The following is an 18,848-nucleotide window of genomic DNA, read 5'->3' as shown; positions in this document are numbered from 1 at the left end:
AGGGGGTGATTGTCTCTAAAAATTATTTACTGCACTGAAACACAAAGCAAACAAAAATGTGCATATTTACTGACCCGAAACACAAAACAAACACAAAAGTGCCTATTTACTGCACTGAAACACAAAGCAAACAAAAAAGTGCATTATTTACTGCACTGAAACACAAAACAACCAAAAAGTGCATTATTTACTGCAATGAAACACAAAGCAAACAAAAAGTGCATTATCTACTGCACTGAAACAAAAAGCAAACATAAAGTAAACATAAAGTGTATTATTTACTGGAAGTAGTAACACAAAAACAATCAAAAAGTACATTATTTACTCCACGTAGAAACACAAAAACAACCAAAAAGTGCACTATTTACTGCATTTAGAAACACAAAACGAACAAATTGATAACGTATTGATTAGAGAAATCTCATCTTCTCTGCCTTTTTCGCGTTTTTTTAGGAACGGATTTTAATTGAGGCCTCAATCAACGCTTGTATTTATAGATCTAACATTTATGGATTTTTTACTAGTTTTTCTTGAGTTCTGCTAACCACGTATTGTGACTTTATCTCTAGTCAAAGAATTTTGTTTCCGAGTTTTGTCAGTATTTAGGATTCGCNATAAAAGGGATATAAACTATATTTTTCACTTGCTATGTTTTTGTTTTTAGATTGCATGTCTTTTAAGTTTATTTTTAATACATATTTGATAAATATATTTTGCGGCATTGTAGGTCTTATTTAGAAGAGCAAATCCTGATTTAGAAGTTGTTTTAATAAGAATATTTTTTAATATTTCTATCATTCGAAAAAGTCATAATTTAATGCTTTTTCTTTTTCGCAATTTTAGTATATCTCAATTTACACATCATTTTTAACTGCCAAAATTTTCATTTTTTAAAGTTAATTGGGGCTTTTTATCTTATGATTTTTAAGTGCATGCCTAATCGTTCACTGTTTTTTTAGGTTTGAATTAATTTGATATTTTTAAATTCTTGGTTTTATCTTTAAAATGTTTTTAAAAATTGAAATTTGGAACCGGTTGTTAGAGAGAGAACCCCTCCCCCCGCAATAATGAATGAAATTGAACTATGATAAAAAAAGAAATATGATATAGGCGAATGGAAATTCGACAATTGATGTAATTAAAAAAACTCTACAAAAACCGGTTTCAAAGAAATTATAAAGTAGTTTCAAAGAAACCCATTAATTGATGAATGCCATAAACTATTCACCACAATACCCTAATATACTACATCTGAGATGTTTTCATGAAAAATACCATGGGATGTAGGGATTAAATGGTTATTATTATTTCCAATTGTTTTATCTGTCAATGAGGGATCACTAAACTGTTGTGAGCATTCTCTTTAAATTGTTAAAATTCACCAATGTCGTTCATGTAGTAATGTGTATTGTTGTTGTTCAGCAAGCTAAAGTTGAGAACCTCCAACGCCTCTACGAGATAGATGATCACCCTGAACGCCGAGCCTGGCTTGACAAACTTCTCAGCTTTATGGAGGATAGAGGAACTCCTATTACACAGTGTCCAACAATATCTAAGAACCCCTTGGACCTCTACAGACTATACATTTACACCAAGGATAAAGGTGGATTCCTAGAGGTTTGTATTCATTCATTAAACCAGGGTGTCCAGTGTACACTGTACAAATGTTAGTGATGTCAACGGTAGCTCTTAAAGTAAGATTTTATGCTGTAATGAACTCGTCTCAAGCTCTAATCTTCTAATCCCTATTTCAGCCTTATGACGTAAACCTTATTTTAAACGTTGACTAAATTAATAAAGGCCTCAAAATGATAATTTTTGGCTTATGTCTTCTCGGGAATTAAAATGCTGAATCTATATGTAAATTGGTTCTAGTTTAGTATATTTACAGAGGGATGGCATTGTGGAAGTAGAAGTAGAACGTCCCTAGAAATCTGATTTAATTTGATAAAATTTGATTTAATTTTGTTCGATTTGATTTAACAACAAAGAATGTAAGGTTGTAAAGAGGCAAGAAATCGGCATATTTCGCGTTAAAACGTAATCGTACGCATTTCTTTAATTTACAGAATATTTCTTAATTTTCATTGTGCAAATGTTTGTTTACATAATAACATCCGTACTTACGAAACATTAAATAAATTAATATATCATCGATGACATCATTAATAAGTACAAAGTGTGCTTGGCTTGTAATGGTTGCGTCAAGGTTTGTAGAAATGTACTGCTGTTGTGATACGTAAACATTAAAGAACAAAACATATGTACTGTTGTACTTGTATCGCACAAATAGGACTTTAGTTATGTTAAAAACGGGGGTAATGTAGTAGGTTTAAAGTGGAAACTGAAAAGAAACGAAATAATGTTTATTTTCAGCAAATTTTATTTTGATCTTGAAAAAAAAAACATTTTTTACGGAAATTTTTACGACATCTCTTGATGTGCCTTATATGATATTAATTTAAAATAAATATAGTTTTTATCTCGGGTTACACAACTTTCCTCGGTGCTGAGATTATTTGCAGAAATAGAAATTTTGCTGAGTAAAATATAGTTTATTGTTACTCTGTAATCCAGACTGCAAATTTTAGACAAATATTTCAACGTTTAAAAACTTAGTTCAAAGAATCCAACGTTGGTCAATCACTAAAAAAGTTCACGTAATAACACGAGATTGTTGACCAATGGTTGTCAGCTATCGTTTAGATTTCGAATTTCAGTATCAATTTTTGGCAAAAACGTCAATATATAAGATTGGACATTTCTTGAATTTCAAGTGCAATGTCGGGCACTTCAGATAAGATCATGAGTTAATACCAAGCGCTGGTAATCGGCGTGAGTAACTATGAGTATGAATATTCATATACACCTGGGCAACGCTGGGTACTCCAGAAATAGAGTGAAATGTTTGTTTTTGTTCAGTGTACGAATAAGAAGGCCTGGAAGGAAATAGCTGCCCAGCTTGGAATAGGACCCAGTAGTAGCGGGGCCTACACCCTCAAGAAGCACTACGGGAAGAACTTGCTCCCCTTCGAGTGCCACTATGAGCGGGGAGGTATTGACCCCGGCCCTATACTTGCCCAGGTGGAAGCACAGAGTAAAAAGAAGGGAAAAGGTGCCCAGCCGGTCAGACCTCCTTCACCAGGATCTCAGGTCAGTACAGGGCTAGCACAACCCCCACCCCCACCCCCTCGAGTTGTGGGGTCAAGGGTGGTTAAAAATAAAAATTAACGTTAATTTAGTTTTAGCGGTGTATATTTTTCTGAAGAATACTAGATTGACACGATTTTTCCTCTGGTTGAAAACGGTCAATTTCTTTAATCTTTGATAACTTAAATTAAAGATTGTTATTCTTTTATTTTCATAGCACATAATACATCCTCTTTATATATATAATAAAACAACACAATCGTATATATATATGTTGCGTATAGCCGGCCAAACGGCTGGACTGATTGGGCTGAATTTTTTTTGTGGACACTCATAGGTGGTCAGGGGGGTGAAATTATTTTCACGGGCAACGCCGGGCCCTTCAGCTAGTATTTCTCAAAACTAAAAACCTGTTTCAAATTCTGACTTCATAAACTCTTGGATTGGAGTGCTATAGTTCAACGTTGCCAAAAGGATTTGATTTGAGTTGAGTTGAGTTGAGTTGAGTTGAGTTGATTTGATTTGATTTGATTTGATTTGATTTGATTTGATTTGATTTGATTTGATTTGATTTGATTTGATTTGATTTGATTTGTGCTACATAGTTCAAAACGATATAAATCATATATATAACGATAAAAAAAAAATATTTTTAGGACTCACATGATTCGTTGAGTGGAAGCCAGGATGGATATGGTGGATATCCTCCAGGATATAATAATTATCCGCCAGGAGACCATAGGCAACAAGGTGGGTCTAAACTTTCATTTTTATCATTGGAGGGGGGGGGGGCATATCCCCCCTCGTGCAAAAGGGTTGGGGTATAGAAGATATTTGGGCGAAAATGTTTTTTTTCTATTCTAAGATTTACTATAAAGCAATATAAAAATTGATCAATCATTTCTTGATCAAAAATCAAAATGAATTAAAACTTTCTGCTTAAGTATGCAGCTGTAATATTTCTGGGTGAAATTCTGAATATTATATAAACAGTAAACACGACAAAAAGCTCAGTTCTTTTAGAAAGAAATTTATGAAATTTCCAATTAATAATAACAGCAATATCTGTGGAAGGAAAATATATATATTTGATCTATAACCCAAAGAAAAACTACAAATAAAAAATATCATTGTCCAAATAGAAAATCAAGGATTTCCTCTTTTTCGCTCAGGCATTACATTGTGCATTTTTCATTTTTCAAAATTCTGGTATAACACTTTAATAGACACAGTAGTAGATGTAAAGGTGGGAACATGATCTAGTTTTTATTTAAATTTATATTCGTGCAGAAGTAATAATTTAAGTTAGTCTACATTTAATCCCATGTTAAACAAAATATAGATAATAATTATAACATTTAAATCTTAAATTTCAGTGAAAGTACAGCTGACTTATCCTCGATTAGAACCCCCCCCCCCCCCCCCCAAAAAAAATGTTTTGTTTTTTATTTACTTAATTGAAATATGGTAAAGATTGACTCTTAAATATATTCCTACGAAGGATAAAGGATAAGTAATTAGAAATAGGAATACACAAATATAAGAGTTATATTGTAAAGGTCAATACGACAACTACACCAACCAGTATTATCCGCAACAGCAACAACAGGAACTTGCACAACAAGAACAGGAAAATGTTGTATTAGTCAGGAAACAGGAGTCAGAAGGGAAACAGGAGTCGGAAGAGAAACAGGAAAGCACTGGACAACTTCCAGAGGAAACGAAGAATAAACATAACCTAGAGGAAAGCGGCATGAAAAAGAAAGCAATGGTGGAGCAAGAAAAGGGGGGAAAGGATGAGGGAGAGGGGAAGCGGAAAGAGAAAGATAGTGGAAAGTACACCAAAGCCTCTGAACAGTACAATGTGTACAACGATTACTACAAGTACAATGATTACTACAAGTACAATGATTACTACAAGTACAATGAGTATTACAAGTACTATGATGGGTACAATCGAGGTTACCGAGTACACTATCCACCAAAGTTTAAAGGTTATTAATTACATGGTGTAAAAATGTTGTATTGTGTAAGAAGAAGATCCAGAAAATGAAGTTTCAGTCGAAATTCTAACAAATGTGTAAAATTATGTATGTGTATCGTGTGCATGCTTTTTATTACATTAAAATAGCGTATTATGACGGATAAAGGTTTTATTTTTAAACAATGAGGTTAATAATAAAACCAAGAAAAGTAAGTATTAAAATCTTAACACATATCCGTCCTAATCCGTTACAAAAATATACTATTTAACATACTGGCTAGATAAAATATGGCATTATATCTAAATATATTTATGAACCCATCTTGAGGGGGAGTGGGTGAGATTTGTTGATATTCTTCTGCTAGATAACGTGACATAAATGCTTAAAGCACTGTAAAATCTTACCGTTAGACGTAGTTTAAAGGAAATTTTCTCGGTGCTTGTGTTATTTTAAAAGTTACACTCGTCAGTGACTTCTGTTGTCTTTTGTTGTAATATGTTAATTTATATATTTTGATCATTTTGTCTTGGTTTTAATTCTTGTTAATTCTAGGTTCCTATCCTCCCACAAGTGGTGGATACCCCCCTCCTCCACGTTCAGCGCCTGGTCCTGACGGATTCGGTCCTCAGGGGTACAATTATCCTGGTCAAGGGCCCCCCAGGTGGGGTCCAGGGCAGTATGAAGGATCAGGGCCCCCGCCTAGCTGGGGCGGAGGATATCCGCCTCGTCCTGGATATCCGCCATCCACACCCCCCACCTCAAGCTCAGGGGGTCCAACACCTCCCCCCTCCTCGCAACCGTTTGATTACCAGGTTAGTTTTCCTCACATTGCTTCTGACTTTTATCCTTCGTCCTTTGCATTAATAAACCTGAAAAGTCTCAAACTGGATTTTCTAGATTTCTGAAATTCTAAGAAGATAAAAGAATTTCAGAAATCTATTTTTTATTAACACTGAATTTCTGAAATATTTGGGACTCTCCAGGATGTGTTTCCGCTTGTTTTTATTTTTGTTCTTTTATTACCAGAAGCCAGGAGGCGGCCCAGGGAACGGTGTAGTAGGAGGAGGAGCAGGAGGCCCAGGAGGAGGATCTCCTTCTCCTGGTCCACCTCCTGGTCCTCCTGGGGCCTTACCTCCAGGTCCTCGTATGATGATGAGGCCCCCGCAACCCCAGGTCATTATCTTAAAACCGCCATTTACAGTTTAAATTAAACATCTTGATCATTTTTTACCTTTTTAAAGAGACTTCGGGCGTATTTTCAAGTCGATATAAGATGAAGTTTGTCCTATTTACTACGATACCCGAGTAACAATGAGTTTGATATCTTCGTTTTCCTTCATCTTTAAAAGTTAAAAATTGATACATCATTAATTGTCTTTACAACCGCAAGTCACTTTTACAGAGAAACCACAAAATAATTTTTAGCTAGAAAATTAAGAATATTCAACCTTGTCACTTGAAATTACGCCTAGAATTTTTATTAAATTAATAAACACTGCATCCTTTCATTTCAATTTTTCGACAAAAGTTTTCAAGCAAGACACGGGATATGCCCCTTTAACGTTTAGTTAAGCTTTGTCGAAAGATGAAATCCAACATTTTGAAAAAAATTCAGCTTTCTAATTTTGTCCATATTTAATTGTTTTGTCATCAATTTATTCAAATCTTTATAAAGACGATTTGCGGGTTATGTATTTTCATTAAAATAATTGTTTGTTGAATAAGAAAAAACATTTTAAATAATATTAGTAATGATATATTTTGCCCGGTACAATCTTCAGTTTTTTGTCAAATCTGCCAACTATTAAATGCCTTTAGTAGAAAATATTTAACCCTGGAAAATTGTTTTTTAAAAACTTTATATGGATTTGAAAACTGCACTAACACACTAACATTCGGTCCATTTTAATACAAGGGACTGTTCCCACAAATGGTCTTATATGTGTTGTATTTAGTATTTTGTTTAGTTTTGCTTAGTTTTAAACTTTTTAGGGTCCGTCTCACCCTGTGATACTGAGGGCTAACTCCCCAGCCACTCCAGGCACTATACAGGATACCCTTCCCCCCGCCCTACCTGTTCAGAGGATTCCTAACCCTCATGTACGTTTTTATGGAATAAGTATAGTTGTACAATTTACATGTCTTTGTTTCTTCGTTGGGGCTTTACTGTATTATTTTATGTTATAATATTCTTCCACATAGTTTACATAAAAATTCATATGTATTATTTTTCACAACCTTCTCTTTTTGCTAATATTTTTGATGATTTCAAACCCTTATGTAAGCTTTTGTTTTAAATTATTTTAGTTGTAACTTGACTTTTCCTCCACAAGGGGAGTTTTTTTATTTAAGGACAATTATTGCACCTTTTTTATTCTCAGTTATAAATTGCATTTTATTTTTCTTCCCTTCTGTACAGTCTTCCACATGTCAGTCTTTTGAGTGATATTAAATAACATAAATAAAATAATGATTAAATTAATATTTTTAAATCAACGTGCATGACGACGATTATAAAGTAGTTTCAAAGANAAATAGTTCAGGAATAAAATAAATACACGGCAAAAATGAAGAGTACAAACGATTAGTTAAATATTAAAAACAGACATAAGAAATATAATTCTAGAAAAGATTTAAAAGAGGAATAAATTAATAATAATAAAAAAATGTATTAGAATGAGGATAAAGAATAAATAATTAAGGACATAAAAAGAATTAGTATTTTTTATCAAGCTCAAAATTTCGATAAGAATATTTACTCCTTAATAAATTCTAGAAAAAAAGGTAGGTGAAAAATGATCCATTAAGTACTGGATATCATTTGTTAATTAGTTCTTATTTGTCTTAAAAACTAAAAAGCTTGTTATTGTAGTTTGTACATTCTGAAAATTATATCTAATTGATAACTTGTAAATATTATATTTCTCGTATTTTCTGCATTTATTTGATTTTCTAACTGTTGAATGTTTTAGGGTTTCGCACCTAATATAAGCCAGGCGGGAGGTATGCCACCTCCAGGAGGACCCGGATACCCCCCTAAACCTGGAGGACCCCCAGTAACTGGAGCCCCACCTACTCCCGGGGGGGCACCACCCAACAGAGCACCCTACCCATCTCAATATCCTCCCCACAGACCTATGTATCCAGGTATTTATATATTCTATTGTTATGAAAGGTTCTGTAGACGTGTTATTAAGTGACCCATTTATAAAGTAGGATAACCGATTCACATCCATAACCTTTATCGAGTAAGAGTCGATTTTATCTAGCTTGAAAAATGTTGTATACTTGCAACTTTTTTTCTTTTTCTCTGTTTCTTAAATCCACAAGTCACTTTGAAATAAAAATCACAATTTTCAGTTGGCAAAATAGGATTTCTCATTTATCCATGATTAGACACAGGTTTGAGGACTACTGCTGTGAATCAGATATTCCACCGAATAAATGAAGGGTATCACTTGAAACTTGAACTTATCAACTTGTAGTGAGTCAAAAAGCGGTGGACATTTTTGTAGACTTAAAACTTAAACCAATATGGTTGGTATCTGTTAGTGTATTTTTATTTAACAGTGGTTTAATTATTATAAAAGAGTGGTTTAGCGAAAGATTCCTAAAACTGTTTATATAGCCTCTATCCTCTCAAAAATAACAGAAGCAACATAATTTTAATACGAACTCAACCTCTAATGGTTATCACTCAAAAACACAAAATTAAGTTTTTTGTCCTGCTTTATGTATGTACTGATTATGTACACTGTACACAGTAAAAGGTTCATCGCACACTGTACAAGTTCACAATACACGGTACATATACTGTACAACTGCAGTGCTAAGGATCCGGACCCGTTGGATCCGCAACATTTCGGGCCTCCTGGATCCGGATCCGCAAAAATATGCGGATCCACGGATCCGGATCCAAGGGGGAAAATATCAACAAAAACTGAGAGAAAAAAAAAACAAATTTACTCTCAAACCACAAATCTGAACTAATGAAAAAGAGAGAATATAAAAATTTCCTGATTTCTGTGAATGGTTCAAGTTTTAGCATAAAAATAAGCGAAAAAAAATAAGACAAAATTTAAAAATTCTGCTTTTTTTAAAAATTCAGTAAATATGGAAATAACCTGGATCCGGATTGGGATCTATGTTTTTCCAGTGCGGATCCAGATTCGGCATCCGCATCAAAACTGAATGGATCCTAAGCACTGTGTACAAGGTTCACTGTACACTGTACACTGTACAGCTAGATTTGGTAAACATTGTTTATATTTTAAGAGCGAACAGGGGTGGATAGTTCACAACCAGGCAAGTTTAGTCCCTGGTTTCATTTTATTGCTATTTTTTAGTTATTTTTAGCTTTCACATAAAGATTTTTAGTTTCTCATTTCTGACAATTTGATCACTTGTTTGAGGTCAAGTTTTGATAAAATATTCGATTATTTGATCAGAACTCTTAATATGATTGATAATTTGATTTTATGATCATTTTTGATTGTACTTCCTGATCGCATTCGAAAGCTTGATTGAAATCCCTTTTTTGCTTCTTATTGCTTCATTAGGTTCTAAATAGAGATAATTCAATACCACCCTAATAAAAACCTCTTTCTACATCTCAAAAGAAAGGCATTTCTGATTTTTTAAAATACTCATTGTATTTAAATTGGTAAAACAGAATTTCTGTTTAATGTTATTGAATGTACTCAATTTTTTTATTGTGTACTGTGAGAAAGCTGCACAAAATTATTATCAGTTATCTAAGGAATTTTATTCCGCCCGGGTTTTTGTTAAAGATTGCACAAATTTTATTTTCAAGTCTCAGCTTTTGCAGAAATATCTCTCTCTAGAGAAACTTAGTCGCTAAAGTGTAAATTTTTAGTTTTACTTGATATATTATCTATAATGCACATTGCACATGAATCCCCCTGAGATACCCAATTAATTTCCCCCCCATCCACCCCTATCCGGATCCACCTCAAATGCATANCCGTTCTACCCATAACAATGCTTACTATGTTTAAAAAGATGGAAACTTGGGTTAGCTAAATCAGTCTCTGAAATGCATAATTCGTATCCTTTCCAAACAATTTTCTGAAATAGTTTCTTATCGCCAATAATTTAGAGACTTAAACCGTGAGGCCTTCGGCCAAAAAGAGTCCTAAACCTGACTTACCAATAAGAGTCCTAAACCTGACTTCGACCAATGAGAGTCCTAAATCGACTTAGACCATTAAGAGTCCTAAACCTGACTTTGACCAATAAAAGTCCTAAACCTGACATTGACCAATAAGAGTCCTAAACCAGACTTCTACTAATAAGAGTACTAACCCTGACTTTGACCAATAAGAGTCCTAAACCTGACTTTGACCAATAAGAGTCCTAAACCTGACTGACCAATAAGAGTCCTAAACCTGACTTCTACTAATAAGAGTCCTACACCTGACTTTGACCAATAAGAGTCCTAAACCTGACTTTGATCAATAAGAGTCCTAAACATGACTTTGACCTATAAGAGTCCTAAACCTGACTTTGACCAATAAGAGTCCGAACACGTGAAGACTTCGACCATTGAAAGTTCTAACCCTTTAAAACATCGAACAATCTTCTCATCTCAAAACTAAGTTTCCATTTTTAATCTAACTTTAACAAATACCCCACTCCTGATTTACCTCTTGAACGTAGCTAGGACAAACTCTGCATGTATTAAAATTAAATTTGAGCTAGTTAGATTTAAATAAATTGATGACAAAAGTTCTTAGAGTGGACTTAGGCAATTGATTAAGAATTTTTCTAATAAAGAAGAAGGCAATAAATTTCTCTGCTCGGTTTGAAATTTATTGCCTTAATGTTTGCTTAAAATTGTCATTTTCTGCGAAATTGAAAATCCTTTGAATAGTTTGGTAACATATTTTTGAAAAGATATTTTTTATTTTATTTTCATTATCTAATATTTAGGACCACCGGCCTGGCCCAACAGATACCCTCCTGGCCCAGGGTCCAGCTATCCACCATCCTCAGGACCAAGACCAGGGGCACCTCCGGCCCCATGGCCAGATCAAAGGGGTCCTTACGGTCCACAGTATGGAGGACCTGGGGGTCCCTGGCCTCCACGGTCCTCCTCGTCTTCAAGACCTGGACCCGGACCGGGGCCTGGACCTGGACCAGGGTATAGACAGGAAATGCGGGGACCGCAACCCTCAATGTCGAGATCGGTAAATATCATTAAATATAGAGTATTTTCCAACAAAAAATATAAATACAGTTTTCACTGGTCAACATATGTATCAATAAAAAATCGCTCACTAAAGTGTTGTTATAATACAGAGGCTAACAATACAGTCAATACAGTATCGGGTACTGAAATTCTATGTAATAAGGAGTATATATCTAGGGGTGTTCATTTTTAGGGTCACTTTTGGTGCAGAGATGCAAGGTCGCCAGAAAGTTGCAAAATTTTGCAAAATTTTAAAAATAGTTTTTAAAAAATTCTTGAAATTTTTTTTCAGGGTGCGCCAATTGATAAAAATTTCACCTTTTTTCGTTTTTTTTCACAAAACTTGTAATATGCCCATCCCTAATTTGGTTATCAACATGCATATCAGTTATTATGGAGATAAACAAGTCTAGAATACACACACACAAAATTAAAACCCTATCTTGACTGGAAAGGTGTGCGCCAAATGGCTTCTTGAGCTACGCAAAAACAAAAATAATCAATCAATATTTTTCAACATTTTTGGTGCAAGTACTTCTAACCAAGGTAGGATGTTAAATTTTTTTGTATGATCAAATTAGACCATTTCAGATAATATATCTGGACAGTATCACTTCAACTTGTCCCCCCTCTTTTTAGTAAAAATGGAAGAATTAAATCATAAAAACTCCTCATATACAGTACATTTGTACTTGGTTTAATGCAGTAAAGTAGGCAGATACTATTACTAGAATATATAATATTCAGTACATTTGTACTTGGTTTAATGCAGTATAGTAGGCAGATACTATTATTAGAATATATACAGTATAGTTGTACTTGGTTTAATGCAGTATAATAGGCAGATACTATTCCTAGAATATATACAATATAGTTGTACTTGGTTTAATGCAGTATAGTAGGCAGATACTATTATTAGAATATATACAGTNTTCTTATTCTTATTCTTATTCTTATTCTTATTCTTATTCTTATTCTTATTCTTATTCTTATTCTTATTCTTATTCTTATTCTTATTCTTATTCTTATTCTTATTCTTATTCTTATTCTTATTCTTATTCTTATTCTTATTCTTATTCTTATTCTTATTCTTATTCTTATTCTTATTCTTATTCTTATTCTTATTCTTATTCTTATTCTTATTCTTATTCTTATTCTTATTCTTATTCTTATTCTTATTCTTATTCTTATTCTTATTCTTATTCTTATTCTTATTCTTATTCTTATTCTTATTCTTATTCTTATTCTTATTCTTATTCTTATTCTTATTCTTATTCTTATTCTTATTCTTATTCTTATTCTTATTCTTATTCTTATTCTTATTCTTATTCTTATTCTTATTCTTATTCTTATTCTTATTCTTATTCTTATTCTTATTCTTATTCTTATTCTTATTCTTATTCTTATTCTTATTCTTATTCTTATTCTTATTCTTATTCTTATTCTTATTCTTATTCTTATTCTTATTCTTATTCTTATTCTTATTCTTATTCTTATTCTTATTCTTATTCTTATTCTTATTCTTATTCTTATTCTTATTCTTATTCTTATTCTTATTCTTATTCTTATTCTTATTCTTATTCTTATTCTTATTCTTATTCTTATTCTTATTCTTATTCTTATTCTTATTCTTATTCTTATTCTTATTCTTATTCTTATTCTTATTCTTATTCTTATTCTTATTCTTATTCTTATTCTTATTCTTATTCTTATTCTTATTCTTATTCTTATTCTTATTCTTATTCTTATTCTTATTCTTATTCTTATTCTTATTCTTATTCTTATTCTTATTCTTATTCTTATTCTTATTCTTATTCTTATTCTTATTCTTATTCTTATTCTTATTCTTATTCTTATTCTTATTCTTATTCATAAATTCTTATTCTTATTCTCATTCTCATTCTCATTCTCATTCTCATTTTTATTCTTATAATCAGGTTGGTGATGGCCCTAAGATCTGGTTTGCTCCAAGAGTCTAGTTGGGCTCTTGATACCCTCAATATACTTCTCTACGATGACAACAGTGTCACGTACTTTGGCCTCGGGAACATGCCTGGACTCCTAGAGGCTCTCATCGAGCACTGGAGGGCCTCCCTCATAGCCATGTTCGAGCTCACCAAGGATCTCGAGATTAGCAACGAGCGCAGTGAGACAAATCGGAAGAGAAAGCGCGAGAAGATCGAGAAATCCTATAAAGGGGTCAAATGGTAAGTTTGAGGCCAGAGTTACATAAAAAAGTTAAACCACTTTCTTCAATTTTAACCTACACACTAGAGAAGTGGTTGAATTACGTATGCGTAGTTCAACTACCTCTCACTATTCATTAAATTTAGTCTCGGGTGTATTATCATTTATCACGAGTTAAATACATTGTTAATTGCTGAAACACTCATGTAGAATCACAGACTTTAATCAAACTGTCACTTGATAGCTAATTAAGAACCCCGCTTTGATACCGTCTTTCTGTAATCCTTAATTGTTTTAAGATTAATTCTAAGTGAGAAATCATATAAACTTTTGTTTGCACTTGCAGGATGTTATTATTTTTAGTGAACATTTTTTGTGTGGCAGAATTGTAATTATCAAAACTATACTCGGAGTATTGAGATTTCCCAAATATGGTCTTCCAAAAAAACTAAATTAAGATGACACCACTTTTTGTTCAGCTGAGATCTTAAATATATTTTTTTACAAAAGAAATTACATTTGAATTTATTTTGTTAGGATTTTTAAGGGGAGGGGGCCCGAGATACAAATAATTCAAATTATAAAAGATAAAAGACCAAATTTAACTGAAGATTCTGCTGTAGGTATGAAGCCCCTGTTCGTGTTGAAGATGATGAAACCTACCTGGGTTCTGTAGACTCTGATCTACTACGTAGAGGAGATAAGGTTCGAGTTCTCCACCATCAACCCAAGGATTTCACACAGGAGGCCAGATTCTCGGAGAAGGACTTTCAGGTAAATTATTAATTTTGACGCTCTTGAAAGATTTTTTAATTTTAAGAATATGTGTTAATATTTTTCTAGTTTATGATGAGTCTCTGTTTCACTCTTCTCCTTCTCAAATATCATTTATTTCTAATCTCGATTTGTTAAATTTTGAAGAAAAAGATTTAGCCTATGTTAACCCTTGAATTTCTTTAAAAAATTCAGCCAATTCGGTCCAGCCGTTTAGCCAGCTATAGCTTTATTTTAACAATTTTAAAATAATAATATAGTTAATTTTGATAGTTGATTAATTGTTGTTATTTGATAATATTAAGTGAAAAACAGGAATAAAATTTTAATAATTCGCCGAAAGACGAATTAACATAAGAAGATATTAAGAATTAAATCAAATTTGTTGTTAAAAGCTTTTTAGAAGTAGGTTTCGTGATTATCATTTTATGATTTATTTAAATTTTGCATTCTTATTAATTATTTAATTCTGATATAGTGTACTGTTCAAAACATAAATCAATTTAATTCTGATGTTCTTGATTAGGATCAGAAGTGGTTAAAACTGGATTTTTAATTGTTGTTTTATTTCAGTTTGAAGAGAAGGATGACACTCTATTTATAAACGAAGATGAGAGAGATTGGGATCCAGAGGTTCTAGGATTCAGCTCCGCCCCTGACCTCTGGGCGGACGGCGGTGGCGATACTACCGATCATATTATTCCCGCCAACGCGCTATGGGCGGACATCCGCCTCCCATTTGTGCGCATTCTCAAGGACGGTAAAGACAAGATCTCCATGAGCCTCGCCAAGAAAGAGACAGAGGTTGTGAAGAACAGTGAAATCTCTCCCGGAAAGAAACACGGGAAGCGAGTGAGAGAAGAATGGAAAGTGAGTTCTAAATCTGAAGAGAAACCAGCCTGTAATAGTAATAGTAGTAATTGTAACACAAACACTAGCCAACCTTCAGATTCAAGGTGTTCTAGTAATAGTAGTAGTAGTAGTAGCAGTTCAAATACAAGGAGAGAAGGGGACGAAGGAAAGGAGGAGGTCAAAAAGGGAGAAAATGATCCCGTGGTTAAAAGTGAACAAAGTGAAGAAAGCGCTGTGAAAACTGAGAATGTGGAACCCGAGACCGTAGAGGATGTTCTTGAAGCATTGAAGCGACGAACCGGTATCCAGGTTCGGGACGAGGCCGAGGTTCGGAGAAGATGGGATAACAAGATCCTCGAGGAGGAGAACTATCAACCCGACCAGGCCTCACTCAACCTCGTCTCAGATGCCGAGGACACCCTGGGCCGCCGAGCAATCTGTGTTTCAACCATATTCCGCAACCTGAGCTTTGTCCCTGGAAACGAGAGTCTGCTGGGTAGTTGCCCAGGGTTCCTCGCTATCTGCGGTAAATTAATCTTACACGCACACTGGCATCCGCCCCGTAGCAGTAAACAAAGGAACTACGACAAGGGAGAGGAGGAGGATTACGCAGACTCCTGCACTAGTCTTATGGAACAGAAGGATTGGTGGTGGGAGCATTTACAGGTAAATTCATTTTCAAAAATAACTATTTTCCTCTTTTAACTTTGCCCCCACAGAGCAATAATATTGACATTGAAATCAACTATTTTTTTGAGTTTTTCCTCGAAATCGACGAACATAATATTTTAATATTTTCCTTCATCTACAATTTTCCAAGAAAGAAATGAATATTTCTTCTGAAACATTATTTTTAATAGAGTAAGATTAAGTTTGGCGTCATACTGATTCTCTGTTGTACGCAGCTTATTCTCAGATTTTATTCATATTTTACTAAATTCTTACAATAAATTAAATATTTATATGAATACAAATAGATATTTGTTAACCTCAGATTTCCTTAATTTGATTCTGATTTGATTTTGATATGTAAAATTCAACGTAAAATTATCTAAGGTGATACGAGAGAACGTGATGGTATCTCTGTCAAACATAGCCGGACACATGGACCTCTCCCCCCTCCCTGAGAGTATAGTTCTCCCCCTGCTCTCCGGTCTGTTGGAGTGGTCGGTATCTCCTGCAGCCGTTGCTCAGGATACATTTAGTACAGTTGGACAGCATAGCAATATATCTCCTCAACGTCTAGCCATTGAAACTCTTTGCAAACTTTGCATTACGGTAAGCAACTGTTTTCTTGTGTACAAATTTAAGCCCTTTCTTTAAGGAAGTAATCAAGTTTTTTTCTGCAGCAAACATTTTTTTCCCATACCCTAAATTTTCAGCCATATTTTTGCAAATCAGTTTGCAAGAAAAAAATATTTAGATGTTAATTTCTATTTTTCCACATTTTTCTTTTTCTGAAGACTTGCTTGACGTTTTAAATTCTAGGATAAGTTTAAGGGAGAGGGGGAGGGGAGGGGCAGGAATGTACTTCGCGTCAAAACTGCGTAACAATACGACAAGTTAATCCCTTGTTGATAAAATATTTCATTCTTGTAATTCGGAATCTGTTGAAATTTGAGAACCAATTCTTCAATGCATTTACACACAGATTTATTAACTCTAAATGCAGATTCCTAGGGTGAGGGGGGGGAGGTGAACACGTTTACTTTTTGTTTGTATTGTATTTATCTAAACCCTTGTTAATTTCAGGAAGCAAACGTTGATCTGCTGTTGAGCACCCCTCCCTACTCTAGGCTGGAACAGCTCTGTAGTTTTCTATCCAAGAAGCTTTATCGCTCTGAGGATCAGATAATGCGGGAGTTTGCGATCAATCTTCTTTTCTACTTTTCCGGAGCAGACAGCGGAGTATCAAGAACCATAGCGCTCCAGGATACAACAGTATCCTTGCTCATAGGGTTCATTGAGCAGGCGGAGAACAATGCTATGGTGGTCGCACAACAACACGGAGTTAATGCACTCCGGGACAATCCTGACAGCATGGGAACTAGTCTTGACATGCTTAGACGCGCGGCAAACACGCTCAACAATCTTTCCAAGCACAGGGAGAACCGTGCGCTCTTCCTTAAGCACGAGCAGCGCTTGTTAAATCTTGTGATGTCTCAGATTTTAGACCAGGGTGTTGCTGGTATAGTGAGCCAGGTTATATTTCAGATAAGTCGAGACGAGGATTAATGTTACATTCGTTTATTTATTCTTACGAAGAGTGATAGTAGGCGGAGAAGGACATGCGCCGTCTAGGCATCTGCCTTTATTCCGAGTTACAACATGGCAGTTGTATCCCTCGCTTGCAACTGTCCTAACTGACAGAAAAGAGGAAAATCGCATTTTAGCATATACATACATTTTACACCAAGTGAATTTTAATTTAATTAAAACCAGTCTGAAAGGTCCAAACCTGTGGTTTGACGATGAATTCTATGTATAGGGTTGAACTGTAGGATCTGTTATTTACGTGTTGGTTTCTGGTTATCCTAGTCTATGTAATATTGTGAAGACAACGTGAGTTAACTGTAAAACCAGCTGCTATACAGACCGTAATCAATAAATGTAAATATTCTCGGAGTTCATCTTGTTTTATTGGCATAGAGAGAGCTGAGCTGAAAACAGAATTCAAACTCATTTTCCTTTCATCAGTTTAGATTTAAGATAATGAACGGTAGTGGGGGGTAACATAGTACTGTACAACAGAAAATTGGGTTTAGAACCAAAATTAACTTCCAATGGGTTAATCTCTAGCGGAGAAATCACACATCTGTTTAAAATTTGCAAGATAGTTAAAACAATAAGATAGAATTTTAGCATCGTCAACCAAAAGAGATATTGTTTTGATGTTCATGTCGCATCCTCTCGCCGGGCATGCCCTTTCAGTGATCCTTGACTTTTTCCAATTTTGAAAATTTAGAGATCTTGTATGTCCATTTTAAAAATATATAAAAGGACCCCCCCCCCCATGCAAAGATGACAATGCCCAATTTACCAAGGTACCCTGAAAAGCTTCGTCTGATCAAGGATGAATTAGATTTGCCAGTATTTGATTATTTATTTTCTCTGTAAAAGTGACGCATTTCTTGCTTAAAAGGAACAATGGAGAAATTCACACAAGTAAATATTTTTCGACAATTTTGATTAAGATTTCAAGGGTACTGTTGTAAATTGACCAATGGTTTCTTTGCATGGAATGTCATTTAAAATTACGCTTTAAGTATTTGCTTATCCGGCGCGTTTATTGACCTTTCGAAATGCTTTTTTCACCCAACAACAAAAAGGTTTTAAGTATCCAAAGGAACCTATTTTAATGACGCGACCTAGATCGAAAATTATGATTTTTAAATCTTGGGGTCAAGCATTAATCTTAAACTTATAAGTGCCCACATTGGATATCGAGATAGTTCAGAAACTGCATGTTTGTATGTTATTACGAATTAAATTTTGTCTTCCTTTAAACTTTCCGTTGAGATCACCCCAATAAAGACTGGATTTCAACTAATAAAGTGATAACCAGAAAACTCTCAAATAGAAAGACGACTTTTAGAAGTAAGTTGAAAGTTTAAAAAGTCCAATGAGGATGGATAAGACATAGGAACTCTGCAGAGTAAACAGTCTCATTTCACTAAATTAGTAATTTA

General features: G+C 34.1%; 1 protein-coding gene across 1 annotated transcript in view; it reads left to right on the top strand.

Annotated features, from left to right (window-relative positions):
* The window catches only part of LOC111715830 (trithorax group protein osa), a 39,116-nt gene extending 21,332 nt beyond the window's left edge, over positions 1–17,784 (top strand). The window contains exons 9-21 of the mRNA XM_023491213.1: positions 1,423–1,617; positions 2,923–3,153; positions 3,807–3,900; positions 5,688–5,947; positions 6,162–6,308; positions 7,128–7,235; positions 8,108–8,282; positions 11,088–11,535; positions 13,278–13,553; positions 14,157–14,307; positions 14,881–15,825; positions 16,216–16,437; positions 16,912–17,784. Coding sequence (XP_023346981.1) covers positions 1,423–1,617; positions 2,923–3,153; positions 3,807–3,900; positions 5,688–5,947; positions 6,162–6,308; positions 7,128–7,235; positions 8,108–8,282; positions 11,088–11,535; positions 13,278–13,553; positions 14,157–14,307; positions 14,881–15,825; positions 16,216–16,437; positions 16,912–17,394 — 3,735 coding nt within the window. The 3' untranslated portion in view covers positions 17,395–17,784. The remainder of the gene's footprint in view (positions 1–1,422; positions 1,618–2,922; positions 3,154–3,806; positions 3,901–5,687; positions 5,948–6,161; positions 6,309–7,127; positions 7,236–8,107; positions 8,283–11,087; positions 11,536–13,277; positions 13,554–14,156; positions 14,308–14,880; positions 15,826–16,215; positions 16,438–16,911) is intronic.
* The last annotated feature ends 1,064 nt before the right edge of the window (positions 17,785–18,848 follow it).

Source organism: Eurytemora carolleeae, unplaced genomic scaffold, assembly GCF_000591075.1.
Source record: "Eurytemora carolleeae unplaced genomic scaffold, Eaff_2.0 scaffold1754, whole genome shotgun sequence".
Classification (NCBI taxonomy): Eukaryota; Metazoa; Arthropoda; class Copepoda; order Calanoida; family Temoridae; genus Eurytemora; species Eurytemora carolleeae.
Note: the sequence above shows the minus strand (reverse complement) of the source record. Positions and strands in the feature narration are given on the sequence as shown.